The sequence below is a fragment of the Scomber japonicus genome, chromosome 16 (assembly GCF_027409825.1).
Source record: "Scomber japonicus isolate fScoJap1 chromosome 16, fScoJap1.pri, whole genome shotgun sequence".
Taxonomy (NCBI): Eukaryota; Metazoa; Chordata; class Actinopteri; order Scombriformes; family Scombridae; genus Scomber; species Scomber japonicus.
Window position 1 is genome coordinate 23,867,950 of NC_070593.1, and position 15,872 is coordinate 23,883,821.

The 15,872-nt window shown below is 39.0% G+C and overlaps 1 protein-coding gene across 1 annotated transcript in view; it reads right to left on the bottom strand.

Annotated features, from left to right (window-relative positions):
- alk (ALK receptor tyrosine kinase) overlaps positions 1-15,872 on the bottom strand; it is a 354,006-nt gene that overhangs the window by 125,893 nt on the left and 212,241 nt on the right. Inside the window, exon 4 of the mRNA XM_053336367.1 lies at positions 2,470-2,674. Within this exon, the coding sequence (XP_053192342.1) occupies positions 2,470-2,674 (205 nt within the window). The remainder of the gene's footprint in view (positions 1-2,469; positions 2,675-15,872) is intronic.

The following is a 15,872-nucleotide window of genomic DNA, read 5'->3' on the forward strand; positions in this document are numbered from 1 at the left end:
GGCACAGAGGCTATTACTGTAGAGGATGTTTCCAACCACTTCAGAAACAAAGACTGCCTCAAAACCATGACCATGCAACAGTGACAAAGAGGGGTCAAGTTACTCTCAGCTGACGTAGAATGACCGGTATTAAAGGACTTGTCACTCTATGAATATTTTGTTACTATAGTTCAGTGAATCTCATTGAACAGCTCAGGTCATTGTACTGTATTTGTTAAAAAGGCTTTTCACGTTTCTACAACAAAGGAGGACCTCACTCTTTTGTGCTTAAAGGGAGAGAACGAGAGGTGAGGTTATTTATAATGAGTTTCATAACATATGTCTGTGTCGCCGTTCATAAACTGGTGGCAATGACTACCAATGAGAAACTGGCAATGTGTGGTTGCTGGTTGAATTGTCATTTGTGATTCATCAGCAGGCCTCGGCTGGGAAAGTCGTGGACTTTTTTCACGTAATGACACTGGTGGTCAAACTGATAAAGTGGATTTGAGCAAAAGCACTTCAGCACAGCTTATTTAAGGCGTAACTGGATGAGATAGATGCCCCTTACAGAGACCTCCTTTCTCATGTTGATGTCTGGTGGCTGAGACTCAACAAAGTACTGCAGCGATTTGTTGACTCTCTGCCTGAGATAAAGACTTTTCTGTCGACAAGGAACTGGACTGGGGTTTCTGACAGACCTATCACCAAAACTGAACAAACTCAACAACAAGCTCCAGGAGAAAAAAACAAAAACAAAACGCCTGCCCCACATGATAAGACCGGTGAATGTGTTCAAGGCCAAGCTCAGTGTTTGGACCACACATCTAAAGAACAGAGGGCTGATACTTTACCTGGAGAAAATGTAACAGGCCATCAAAGACAAGGATGTTTTTCACCCTGAGCAGTGCTGTGCTCACCTGTACAAAGTGGCAACAGAGTTCAATAGGTGTTTTGGTGAGTTAGACCCATCCCTGCCCATTGATATAAAACAGGTACCTGACAAACTCCAGCAAGTATTTGCTTTGCCAAGTGGTAGCAGAGTTGACATGGACATGATTGATTGACAAAAAGGCATAGAGCTGAAAGCCAGATCAAGTGACAATGACTTTTGGGGACGTGTCAGCAGAGAGAAGTTTCCTCTCCTCACCTCATGAGCACTAGACTGAGTGAGAGCCTTCTTTTGGATCCACTTACCTCTGTGAAAAGGAGTCTTCACACATGAAAATAATCAAATCAAAATACAGGAGCTGCCTAACTGACAGACACCTTACAGACCGTCTCAGACTGCCTGTCTGTAGCTATGAGATGAGCCAAACTACAAAGTGTTCACAGACAGCATTCAGTCACAGCCGTCACACTGACTTGAGAGAGTAAAATGACTGCAAGAGCTTTACCTTCTGATGTCATTGTGAAAAGCATAAGGTGGGATATAGAATTGCACTTCGCCCAGTTGCACTGAATAAGATTTTTTTTAGCACACACTGAAATGGTAATGCTAAATAGTTGAACCTGTATTTAACCAGGTATTTAGCTATTTAGCTATTGAGATAGAGGATCTCTTTTACCAGGGTGGCCTGGCCCCAAAGATAGCAGCACATGATGTAATATAATCACAAGATTAAAAAGCAGTGTATAAAAACAACATGTAAAAGTAGTACGCAGCAGTAAGAGGTACACAAGATAAAATATCACAACATATAAAGTGCAGATGTGCAGGCTATTTTAGATCTTTCTGGAGGGTGCTGCAATCAGAGGGAGCAGCACATATAAAAGCCCTTTTTCCCAACTCAGTGTGAACGCACAGAACAGTAAAGTGCAGAGTGTCTTGTGAGTGCAGGCCATGATGACTTTGGCTTTGAAGGAGGTATGTACACAGTAAGAAGGGACTTAACCAAGGAGAGCTTTATAAATAAACCTCGACCCTCATACACTTGTGTTCATATAAAGATGGCCAGTCAGATTTACAAGATACAATGGTGGGTAAGGTGCTTACAACCAATGACACATCTTGGGGCAACGGACAATGATACCTAGTGTCCAGAGATTGTAGACATTGGGCAGAAACACCACACATCACTGTAATCTTATAAATGCAAGAAGGTTGAAGCTACAAGATATTTCTTAGCTCTAAATGAGAAGCAGTTCTAAAATAGAAACCCAACTTCTTCTTGAGCTCAGTAACTTCCATGAAGATTTAGTGGATAAGCACAACAAGTAACAATTGAATGGGATTTCATTGTTGTCTACTTATTGTAATAAGCTTAGAATTCAAGGTATGATATGTCGTAAAATTGTTAAAACAAGACAGTTATAGCCTCCTTGATATGCTAGTTCCTCCACAGTTTTTGCTTGGTTGTGCCAATTTGAAAGTTGATCCAAAGCATTTCATGTACAATTAGCCCACATAAAAGGCCTGGAAGTTCTCTCAATGTAGTTGAAATCACTCTGTTCTTCAAAAACCCGTACATGTATAAAACACATGCTTACCCTGTCATGCGTGGCAGCGTGTCAGTGGAGAAGAGGGCGAGGGGTGGTTTGTCCCGCTCTATGAGCCATATGGTGTACTGCCCACTCTGCTTAGGGTGGAGGAACACGGCCACATCCAGGCTACAGGGGACTTGGCCTCCCCACAGCCAAGGACTCAGCACCCAAGGGCCCCCAAAGGCTGAACTGTTCACCCAGAGGAACTGACCTGAGGGAGAGAGAAACACAAAAGCGCTTTAAAACACAAAAGAGCCCCACAAAGTAGGTGTAATTGTAAGAAACACTTAGGTTAGAGACATATTTGTGCTGTTAAAATCATACCAGTAATGGCAAGGTGTTCTATTACAGTATGTACAGAAACCAGATGGGTGGTGGGTTATGAATTTAAATAGTTTTGAGGCAATGGCTAAGAGGAGCACTTGATGAAAATGCATGAAATAAAGCTGCTTTGAAAAAGAGCAGTCAATGACATCCCTTGCACAAAAAAGAAAAAAAAGAAGAAAAAAGAGGTGGCGGGTGAAAAATCAAAGCGCCGTTTTTTTTCTTCCTAGCTTTGATATGAAGTCCCATTTCACTTTCAAACCTATTGCGTTCATTCAAGCAGGAAGTTCATCAGAAGCTGAGACTTGTGTGTGAGCGTGTGTGTGTGCGTGTGCGGTGGAGGAGCACAAAGAATCTCAACTTGAAAGGAGGAAAATCCATTTTTAATGCGCACTGTTAAGAGAAGTGTACTGTTGATGAGGGGGAGCTGGAAAAAAAAAAGGCAAAGCAAAAATCTTACAGAATAAATGATTTCTTATTATTCTCAGGAGGTGTTGAAGGTGAGCTGGCCCTGGCACTCCTGTTTATTTTGTTTGCTACAGTGCGGGTCATGAGCTGCTCTTGCTGCTGACAACTTACAGTGGTAAATCTGGGAATAGCTTGTAATGTGGGATTGATGCATTTGTTTTCTTTCATTTCTTAGTTTGTTTCCATTTCCACACTTCAATCTGGCCTCTGGATAATGGTAAAACCAGCTACCCATGGGTCTGATTGTGTTGAAGTGTTCTTCTCTCTCTTCTACTAGCACTGAAACATTTGCCATTAGTTGTATACCCAGTTTTTAAGTTGGTGCATCAGACAGATGAAGGATGGTAAAATACTGTAAGGCTAAACAAACCCTTGATGTTTGTCTTTGTGGCACAGATATCACTTCTTTCTGAATATAATGCAGCCACAGCCACACATGGTCAAATCTAATATGCTCTCTCTTCTCTTTAGTTTGATTTTACACAGTTTAATTTCACTTGCAGCCAGCCACAACAAACAATTAACATTACATCATTTGACACTTCACAGTTGTAATCATTTCTTTCTTTGTCTTGAGTTACCGTGGTTGGGGGAGGCCGTTTCCTGGTGGAACAAAAGGCGGGGCTAAGGGTGGAGTGCTCTTAAATCTTGGGCCAAGCTCATCAGGCAGGATCACTTCCTGCTGTGCCATGGGGGGGGGGGGGGGGGGGGGGGGGGGGGTTAGTTAGCTTGCTTAGTATTTAGATGTAGTTGGCGTTAATTTTGTTTTCCCCTTGTGTGTTATATGGTTTGGCCAAGCCAGTATATATGTGCTCATTTATGTTGTTTCATCAGGTCTGTTCTGTTATGTTTAAATCTCAGTTTCTTTGTTGTTATATTGAGTATAGTTATCTTTTGTTAACCTCTTTTATAGGCTAGTTAATAAGTGCCTTGGTTTTTGTAAAATATTTTATTTTTGGCTGAATAAAACCCTATTTTTTTAATCTATATTCCTGTCTCCTCATTGCCTCACTGCATGGTCCCTGACATGAAGTCTTAAATAACATGGATCAGAGTCAGCATATATAATATACACTATATAGACTGAAGTATTGGGACCATTACAGCTACAGGAGTTTTTAGGAAATCTCATTCTAAATCCATAAATATAGAGTTGGTCCCCTCTTTGCAGCTATAGCAGCTTCTACTCTTCTGGGGAGGCTTTCCATGAGATTGTAGAATGTCTCTGTGGGAATTTTTGCCCATTCATCCCGAAGAACATTTGTAAGGCCTGGCTCTCCATTCTAGTTCATCCCAACGGTGTTCGATGGGGTTGAGGTCAGAGTCGAGTTCTTCCACACCAAACTCACCCAACCATGTCATAAAGGATCTTGCTCACTTGCAACCATTTGTGAACACAACTGTTCACAAGTGGTTGTAAGTGAAGACTTCATGGCTAGGTGCTTGATTTTATACACCTGTGGCAGCGGGTCTGAACACCTGAATTCAGTGATTAAGAGGTGTGTCCAATACTTATATAGTGTACGTATATGGTTGTCTATATACAGCATAATAAAGCTAAATGTGTATACAGCAGCCTGTTTGCATGTAGCAAGTAGAATCTGATAAGTTTGACAACCAAAATGTGGAGTAGAGCAATTGAGTACAAGTGATTGACAGATGTTTTGGTCCCTCCACAGTCACAGTTTATGATTCGACACACCTGCCCACAAGGTTTTCTGGAGTGCTGGAACTTTCTTTATTATCTGAAGTAACTACAGGCTAAAACAACCACAGTCTAATCACTTTTTGTTGGCTGAGAAGCAAGAAACACTACAGTTTTAGTGGCAGCCTAATTAATGTTCACCACCTGTACCTACAACCTGAAAATGAGATGAGTAGCATAATATATAAAATGTTCATTCAATGTATCCGACACATCCAATTAGCTGGAGGCTTCACCGGCTACTCACTCCAAACACCGGAGGCCCTGATTCACAACTACGAAGCTGATCAGACGAAAATGTTAATCTGATATGAATCAAAGTTTAACTAGGAGATTCTTAAATAGACATGAGGTGATCAGCTGCTCTTTTCTCTAGAGGAGAGTCTCCACTTTGTCGGCTTTTGCGGAACTGCGACAGTCCAATCGTGGTTTTACAGCGGTGTGACAGAGTGATCCCTGTCTGAATACAGGCACCAGCTGCTAAGAGCACATTAATCAGAGAACAGACTAACTTTTTATGTTAATTGTACTTCAGACACAGAATTAACATTAATAAGCTACAGCTGATGTCTGGTGGCCATAAAATAAGAAGCCTTCAGCTCTTTGCTAATAAAAAAAGATTGGGGATAGATAAAATGTTGGATAACACAATTGTTAGTGGTGGTAGTATAATGCTGACTGGGAACCAGACATAAAATGGAAAAGACCACTGAAACCCATTCCTATTATTTCCATAGGTTTCTTAACTTGCTTGTTGGTCTAAAATGTTTGAATAGCTGAGAGGCCACAAGTGAAGACAGTTCAATTGGCATTCAATTTGAGGACTTTATTATAAACACAGGCAGTAGATACCTCAAGTCATTAGTCCGTGTCTGTACTTACGCCTATCTAGAAATGGAACGCCTTCTTTTTATCCCTCATTGATATCCAACACTTTGCTCCCCTCCTTTTATTCCCCTGAGGTTGCTAGAAAAATGGTTGAATTTGGGAAGCCTTCAAATTGGAGTGTTCAAGTTAAGCCTCATTTGCTCTCCTTCCCACATTTGCATGCTCCTTACGCATAGGGTCCAGACAATTTGGCAAGGACGGTCCGAGCGCTTACACCACAAGTTTGCAGGCGACGTGGGCTGCACACATACTCTGCACGCCCGGCAGCCATTTGATATAAAGGTTTTAATACTCAGCCTGGAAGGGCTTTGGGCCTGAAGGCAGAAACCTATTAACTCTTGTTTCCCAGTCTGAATGAGATGAAGAAATACCTGCTCGGGAGCAATTATCGACAGGGTACAAATTATAACGGTAAACTGGAAGGGAAAGACTGTGATTCCATTAGTAGATTTCTGCCTCGGTTTCACCTGTGACTACCGCTGCCTAACAGAGCTTGATATCCTCATTTACTGCATCACGAGGCTCGCTTCAACCAACTGTCTGCCCTAATCTGCATCTTGCAACATGATCACTGACGGGCTTTTAAGTAGTATTGAAAGAGATGATCATTCATAGCTTACTTTCAAACCTGCGCTGCATTTAAAAATCATGATATGAGACATGGAACTGTGTTTTAGTTGAGCTTTTCTTGAGTCTAGCATTTAATAAAGACCTGCAGGGATCTATTGGAAGTATAATTAGGTGTTGATGACGGAAAATATTTTCCCAAAAACAATTACATGACTGCTGCTGGAAGGAACATCCAATAACTGGTAATCAGGAGGGTTTTTTTCCCCCTTTCTCATTGATTTTTAAACCACAATTGTACCCTAGCTGGTCTGATAATGGACTTTGATGGAGGCACTTTCTCATTTATCTGTAAAGTTCAGACTTGGCATAATCAACAGTGTTTATAAAATGGCATTTGGTTATTGCCCCTCTGAGAAGGAGAAGGGGGAGGACGATGAGCCCGAAAAGCAGAACAGGAAACATTTCAAACCTAAGTGATAGCTGCAACATTCTGTATCATTGAATCAAACTGGTAAACACTTTTTCTCGCTCTCTGTGCGGTTACAGATTCAATCAACTGAGGCTCTTGTTGACATAGCATACCAAATCAGGCCAACTGTTGGTGAGAGCCGAATTCCCTCAGATAATAAAAGGCCTGAGAGAAGGAAGAAAACAAACCATTCAAATTGTATTCTCTGCCAAATCCTCTTATACAGTAGAATAATGCATTTACCCAGGGCCAGCACAAGCTTTTTGGGGTCCCAACAATTTGACTGACTCATATTTTTAATTTTCAACCCATTCATTGGCGCAACACAGTAACAACGGCTTCCGCTGTAGAAAGATGGTGTGACAGTATATTCAGCATGCAGACAGAAAAGCCTGCTTGTGATAGTGTATTGTTGTTGGTTTCTGCTTTAAAATTTCTATTCAGTGACAGTGATTTGAATGTGAAATGTGGAGTGAAGGAGGACGTAACCATGACTCAGGTTTTATGGGGAAAAAAATCTCGGGTGTATTCCGGTCAATAATTTGTCCATCAGCGTAACAATCTAGAGTAACCAAGCCAGTCCTTTGGGTTCAGTATCATTGCTGGGGTCCTCTCTTAGTTTTCCCTCTTATAACTGGTGGTAAAACTAATGATACAGATAGTTTCCCCACAGAGGGAAATGTAAAAAAAGCTGAAAGATTTCTTGACACAGGTATCTGAAGTTAGATGTTACCATTCACCTCATTCACTAATAGCACTAAAATGTTCCACCCTGCTGTGAGACTCTTAGTTAGTTAGAAACTCTAGTTTTATTTTATTTCCTCTTATCTTTTTCCTTTTAATACCCCTCCTTAAATGTCTGCTTGTACTCATAGTATTTAATAGTGGCTTTATTATATTATTTCTTTATTGTATTTTAAAAAAATCTTTAATTACCTTTTATTTAATTTGGGTAATCTTCATTTTTACACTTTTATCCTAGCTCTGGTGTTTCCTCATTGCAGATTCACCTGAGGTATGATAGCTTTTCCTCACTTTTTATATCCACGTTTTTATTGAGTCTTATTGTTTGGTTGGTTGTTTTTACTATGTGAATAACTTTGTGTTACATAACCATGTATGAAAAGTGCTATACAAATGAAGTTTGATTGATTGAGAGTGCTGCACTGCTTTTGCAAAAATGTGTTATTAGCAGGAGGGTGGGTTAGAGTTTAGGGTTAGAGGGTCGTACTCTGTGGTTGTGGTGATCTGATGTTACAGTAGAGCAGCTAACATGTCAGGTAAAACTAATCTACTAAACTAAGCTTCACCAGTCTACAATGTGTTGCTTTGTGTTACTAACATCTGTACCTGCAGCAGTAAGATGTTTCTAATTCACCATTTTATTTCAGTCACAGTCCACAAACACACATCTCTACAGTCTTTACAGGCAAAAGATGGCAGTGCAAGGTAAAGTGTTTGTGCTTTTTCCACTTCAACACCAATCATCAGATAAGACAGGAGCACAAACAAAACGTGCATATTTACTGAATAATATTAAATCATGTGAAAAATGAAAAATAACACTAATCTGAATAATCTTAAAAAGCTCCTTGCAATGTTCACATGCGAGTCACCTGTTGCAGCTGTTTCTCATCTACAAGCCAGATAAGAAGATGTGAAAACATGACGGAGCATTGCAAAAAAGAAAGCACATTAACCATCTGGAGCAGAGAGTATTACACCCTGCACACTTTTTTGTTACTTTTTTACTCATATGAGCAAACTTACACTATTGCATTTTGTATATCTTTGTTTGAATAATGGGATATTCTTTTGTGAGAGTGAGATACAGGCAGAGAGGGGGCCGGGCGTGCAGGGTCATGGTCTCTGCTTTCTTTGTGAGTAGCGCTCAGCTAACTGAATAACATCTAAATTGAAAATTGTTTGAACATAGCACGGATGTTTAAATATGGCCTTTCACAGGATACGGTGGTTAACATGAAGACAGATGATTAGTCTTCATTTACAGCCTTTCTCTAAAAAGTTCATGAAAGTTGGATTTTTTTTTTGTCACTCTTTTTCATAGTTAGTAAAATCTGTGTAAAAAAATGCAGCTTCTTTTATCCAGTAAATGTTAAAATTGCGAACTCAGTGAAGGATTTATTGTCTATCCATGACTGTTTATTTTATTTATTTTTTCAGGCTCACCTAATTAAATGATGAGGCTTCACACTTCTCTGAGATGCACATGCAAAAGAAGAACATTTACCAATGAATGGTAATATATCTATAAATAAATCAGTCTATATCACATGATGAACTTCCACCTGAGGTCATCAGTGCTGTGCCCTAATGGAGCTGCAGCTTCCACCCGGGACACAGTGGGAAAATTAACATAATCATTCATTTCACTCTAAAAAGGTTGGATTTCATCTGCCAGTAGGTGAGATTTGCACTGGTATTATGTGCATAGCGTATTTAACCTGATGCTGTGAGCATGCACATTTATCGTAAGCCTGTTCATAGTAAAGCAGCGGTTAGCCGCCAGCTAATGACTCATTTGTGCTGTTATGGGAAAAATAAAGTATGAGCACTGCAGGTTTTGATGGGCGACTTGTTTCTCTGTGTCTTAGTTACATTTGTCATGAGAGAATTGGATTTGTGTCTTCTGTTATAGTATAAACTGACCAGCTGAGTTACAAAGAATAACACATGTACCAGTTGTTTACAATGCACAGGCATTCAATTATAGACAATTAAACACTATATTGTAAAGTATTAGTTCTTTAACATTTTCTATTATTATTTAGGGTAGTTTAGGTTATTGGTCAGGTGCAAGGCTCTTTACTGTTATTATTAAAGAACAGATTAATGCTACAATGAAAATGTAAAGTAGCAACATCAAAATACAAAAACAGGACATTTTCTATGATCATAAATAATATAAATAATATAAAAAATATGAATATAATCACTAAAAGATAAAGTTGGGTGCAGGGATATTGCAGTGTAAGTAACACGGATGGACAAAGTGAATATAAATGATAAGTTGTTCCCAGATGGACAGCGAGTAGAAAGTGATAGGTCAGTTGAGGAGGTGGAAACTCAGCAAGGAGGAAATAAATAAATAAATAAATAAATAAATAAAAGAGGGAGACACTGAGTCACAGCCTACAGGAAGTGTTCAGAGAACAGGAGCTCAGGAGAAGCAGACTAAAGCCAGAGAGGGGTCATTCTTAAACCTAGATGGACTATGACCCCTAACTGATCCTGCCCACGTCCTACAATTCAACATCAAGCAGCTACAGCAGCAGCAGCTGTACAGTATACCTCATCAGTAGAAACATAGGCCCCTTTTTCTTTAAGTCACACTGGTGATACTCACACAGAAATGCATTATTATAGATATTGTTGTTTTTATTGTCTGATCTGCATAACAGCTGTAATTCACATTGCTGTAAGGAAAAGATAGAGGTAATTCAAAAGAAAATCTAATCTAATATGTCATCACGTTCATTTTCTGGATGTTTCTGCTCTTGTTTCCTTTGTGAATTTATGTTGTTTTCTTCAGTTTTTTTTGTGAAAGGTTTAACGGATAAGCGAATGTTTTTGGGGGGTGCTGCTTGTTTATTCATCCTAGTGTCTGCTGTTATAATGACAGGCAATAATTGCAAATATCATTTTCCATGATGGGACTGCGCTGACAGGCATATGTGAGATGCCATATGATGACAGAGAGGAAAGGAGACAGCTGAGCGTGACTTTGTGCTGCTGAATGAAAGAAATGCTTCTAGAAGTAAGCTTCATTTGTTAACTAAAAGAACATTTTCGGTGATACAGTATCAAGTGTTTAGTTGTAAGATTACATGTTACACTCTGTTTGAATCTTTGTTGCTATAAATCAGGTTTTGCTGTAAATTATGACGGTGTTTTAAAGATCTTGTTCCACGTGCCCACCTTTTAACTCGGAGCACCTGCCCCCTTAAAGGTCTCTGCGCGGCCCTGCTCTCTGATAATCCATTGTGATTTAATACGATAGGGTGATTTATGTGGGAATTCCCACAGCCTTCCCACATGATATATTAGCCTATTTAAGCTAAGAGTTATTAGGCTGCAGCTTTTGTTTGTCGTGCAATAGTAGTGAGTACCAGGAGCTCGGCCAGCTACACCAATCATGTTCATTTTAGTCATTTTTTTCAAATCCCGAGGCGCTCGACCATATCAGGACCACCAGTTTTGATTGATTTACCTTGGTTTTTTTTTTTTTGTTGTTGTCTGCACCTGAACAGCTGGAAGGACTTATGTTGTTGTATCCATGCTGAGTGCTGACAAAAAAGTAAGAGCTAGATGTCAACAGAAATAAGAGGAGCACAGGGCGGGAGGGTGCACCAGGGTTCAGCAGGGCACCACACTGAAGAAAAAGAAGGAAGATTGGTGTGATGTGCTTGACTCAGCAGTGTGTAAGGAGGGGAATCGTCTAGCACCCCAACCTACAAACCCATACATAGTGTAATAAAATATGGATTACAATAAAAAACTATATCTATTATTGATTCTACAAAAACAACTCTTGGAAGTACATTTATTATATTCTAGATATATAGTGTTCAAAAACTGAACATGACACAGTACAGTGTATTCTGTTTAGGCTAATTCTACTATGCACTTGTAAAAATATGATTTTATATAGCTCTATATGTGAATGCTCTCTTTGACTATATGAAGGGACCTTGACGGTTACCAGATTTCGGACCTATGCCCAGATGAGGCAAAGGTTTGGGGTCTTGGAAAGGGCAGGACATGATTAAGTTCCAATGGGTCATTTATGGCTCGAGGCTCAACTTTCCTGTGCCTGGAGGATGTGTGACCCTTGTGTGACATGACTTTTGGGTAATAAATATGCATATATGCAAATTATGTCATTATGGCTATTAGCCGTTGCCTGTAGTCATATAGGATAACATGTTTGACCAATCAGAGATCATTTCCTTGTTCCTACAGAGCTATAAAAGGTTTGAGTTTCCATGACACACTATTTTTACTATTTTAATTTAAAATGTAATTATTTCTACTTTCCACTTTATAATACATTCATGGGTTTTTTGTGTTGCTTTTTTAACCTTGCTTTACACTCCCTTTAGGCCCATTTTCTTGAACGAAAGGTGTTGTACAAATAAAGTTATTATTATTATTATTAGACTATTCTTACTTACAGATTTAATTTAATTCATACATTACATGCAGTTAATCAGGTAAGCAGGCTACTCACAGAAACCAGGTTATGCTCCTCAGTAACCTGGTTGCTATAATTCTGCAATATACATGCAGCACATCAGCAACCAGCCTGTTCTCCTACCTGCAAACTTAATTTGGAAGTGTTGCTTACTGATTTCAACTGCATTAGAGATGGAGGATGTTTGTTTCCTAACTTTGTGTGTGTGTGTGTGTGTGTGTGTGTGTGTGTGTGTGTGTGTGTGTGTGTGTGTGTGTGTGTGTGTGTCAGAGAAGGTGCAGAGAGGGGACACAAAGACAGAGTGGAGCTCTTCCTCAACTAGTCAGCATGTTCAGCAGTGGAAACCGACTTATTAAGATTTCTGGAGGCTACTTTGATTCAGTGTCAGTTCAAGTCTGACTTTAGACAGAATGATCTTAAATATGAAGATGCATCACTCCTTGTAATTATTTCATCAGCCACTCCTCTGTTACTTTCCCCTGTGTGAAGTCCTTTGTCGTGCCCGTGCATCTTTCTAAACTCCTCTGAGTCTCACAGTCCACCTACAGACGATGTTCCAACTAATTTATCTGACTCGAGGTTCTGTCAACCCGCACTAATGCTTTCTCCAAACAGCTTTTCACTGCATCATAACTTGAAAAAAACAAAGACACAGCATGTTCACCTCATCAATGCTCATCATATACTGAACAATACTCCTGAGCATCCTTATCCTTGTACAGCTACTAATTTTAACCATCTGCTTCTATGGACTGTGTTAATGTCATCTTGTTGTTTTGACACTATGTTAACATCTGTACTTGTAAAGAAATATTCCTGTTTACTGTATTGTGATGATTGACGGTGCCATCTTGTTCTCATTCGTAACAGCTGTGTACATGCAAAACAGGGTCTGAAAGAGACATACCTCACTTCCCACGCAGAAGTTGCAATCTATAGAAAAACAAACTTGATGGGAGAATGTGTGCACCTGTATGTAATCTTTGACCCATGTGTACGAACATTGTGGAAACAGAGGAAAAAACAGAGGCGATGTGGTGGATTGAAGTCATATTGTGTAATGATGCTTTTCACACATTTCCTTTTGTGTTAATTATAGATCCACTTTATCATAAACACTCAGTTTTTATGTGTGCTTGCGCCAGTGAGCCGTCCGTCAGTGAATTTCACTTTTAAAAGTTATAAGCTGACTCAAATCTTAAATCAAAGCCCGCTTCTGCATTTCATCAGCGCTGTGTCACCCAGAGCGCAGAGGGTGAGGGATGATAGGAGGAGAGGGGTGGGGGGGGGTCAGCTGAAGAGCAGCTGCCGAAATGAATGACGTCAGGAAGCGGCAGGTGGCAGGATTGAGGAGAGTCACAGTGAATACAGCGATTATTTTTCAGCTCAATCAGATTAACTCAGTGATGAAATCGTCACTATCGGTGCAGAAATCCAAGATGACATCAAATAACTGTAAAGGATTGCAGAACAGAGCACTGATAGATTTTTAATAATGTCTTCAGGTACTGTGCATATATCACAGTGTGATTTTCATTAGTTTTCATATAGTTTATGGGTGTAAAACGGCTGCAGTGAACACATGACTGTGCTGCCAGGTGCAGAGAGTGGGTAAGAGACACTGCTGCACAAACTCCTCCTCCAGTCACATTTTCACTACCTGCACTCATATATGAACTGTAGAGAAACACCTGTATGCTAAAATATGGAGCAAATATAAATGAATGCAGTCTTTATTGTAGTTTAGATATTGAGTTTGTGGTGTAAAAACTACTTAACTACTGGTTCGCTGCAGAGCCTAATCAGAGAAACCTGACTATTGAGGTTGTTTATGTCTGAAAATGAGAAAAAAAATAGTAAAAGGTTGTTCTGTTGCTGTCCTCCTTCTTCAGCTGCTCTTAACACTGATTGTTCACGGGCCTCAAGAAAGCCTAGATGGAATATGAGGCAGATCCATGTGTACACATCTCCAGCTGGACTATTATTTACAAAGGGAACATTGCCTGCAGGTGTGTTTAAGCACGGTTTTACAAGTTGGATCAGCACATGCCATTTTTGGCTTTTGTGCACATGTAAATTTTTAGTATAGATCCTGCACACTGTTTTATGAATGAACCAGCAAGTCTGTATGATACAAGATAACCTGTTTTCAATACTTTACCAAGTAAATAAATAAGTAAATGCTTGTTATACATGTAAAAGGCTAGTAGATACTCTGCCCTTATAACGGTAACCACATTTCTTATTTACATGACATGATAAGATCAGTTTACTGGAGAAAGCCAACTGTAACCTGTAACTGTAAATTATGTGTATTTAAACACCTGGAGTTCCATAGCAACCCAACACAATGTGCTTTGTGTAGTTACAGTAAAATACACATGCATTTATCATTTAAGAAAACAAGTATCTCAATTGTGAGAATGTAGTAATTACTGTGTGATGCATTTTATATTTAATACTTGTTTTCATTGTTACAATTTGCTTACACATGAACATACAATTATAGAATATAATGTTTAAAAACAAACCTTTCGTGATGCTGTATCAGTATTTTATATTTTCTACAATATTATATACACTAATCGTTTACATGCTCTTCAGGGTCAAATATGACCCATTTTAAATGGAAATAGAATGTATCTACTTTTTTATGCAGCTAATATACATTTTTATATGTGCAAATGTCCAAATTTGACCTGCATTTATGACAAAATTCAAAAATCAGCATTCAAGCATGTTGCATTCTTTATATTCTATAAAATGTCCACCTGGACCATAAAATAGTGATTGCTCTCTAACAGCGTCATTAAAGATCATCCTTTATTAATGACTGATGGAGAATTTATGAATGTGAATTGGTAAAGAGGCTAGTTATGGGTCAGAATATGAAAAGTATGTAAGGGTTAAAAGTAATGAGAGGTAGTTTTTGTGGAAGCTATGCTCTCAGTATTGTATAAAATACCTAATACATTTTTTCTTTTCATAGCAGGAAACAAACTTCTCAACCAAGCGTGAGATAACAGACATGAAATCGAACGACATCAAATGGAACGCCTCTTCAAAAGACACAGATGCCCGAAAATCATTTTGACAGCCACTGAAATGACTAATCAATCCAGATAAAAACTACATAAAAAGCAGTTGGTGTCAGCTTTACACTATGTAGTTTTGTATCATTTTAAAATTCTGGTGCTGCAGTGTATATTTGTTGCTGTAATCCTCACTGGAACAATTTAAATCTTAATTAAACTGATAATTATCCACAAGTTCAAACAATGTAGATGTCACAGTGTTAAATTTGTTAGACAAATTCCTAAAAGTAATAATAATAATAATAATAATAATACTGATAATGACTCCATTGGACTGCACTAGCAACTTAGAGCCTTTGATATGTAAATGGTTTGACTCTGACGATCAAAGACACAGATCTCTGATGAAGTTAAATGCTACTTTAATAGATAAACTACTTCCCTTCCTCCCGCCGTCCTCCTCACGCCCCCCGATAAAAAAAAAAAAAAAATTGGTTTCCCAACAGCTGTATCAATTCTTCTCTTGATTATGCGCGGAGCAGCTTTCAGCCAGTCAGTAGCTACACAATTCATTAATCACTACCTTTGAAATATGCTGAAGACAAAACAGATCAAAAGAACTGCTGGACCGTGATTTTTATCCTCTAAATGCGAGTCGTCTTCAGTGATTTTTGTCTCCGTCAGAAGACTTAGCAATTACTCTGTGGGCCAAATAATAAATAGATTTCTGATTTC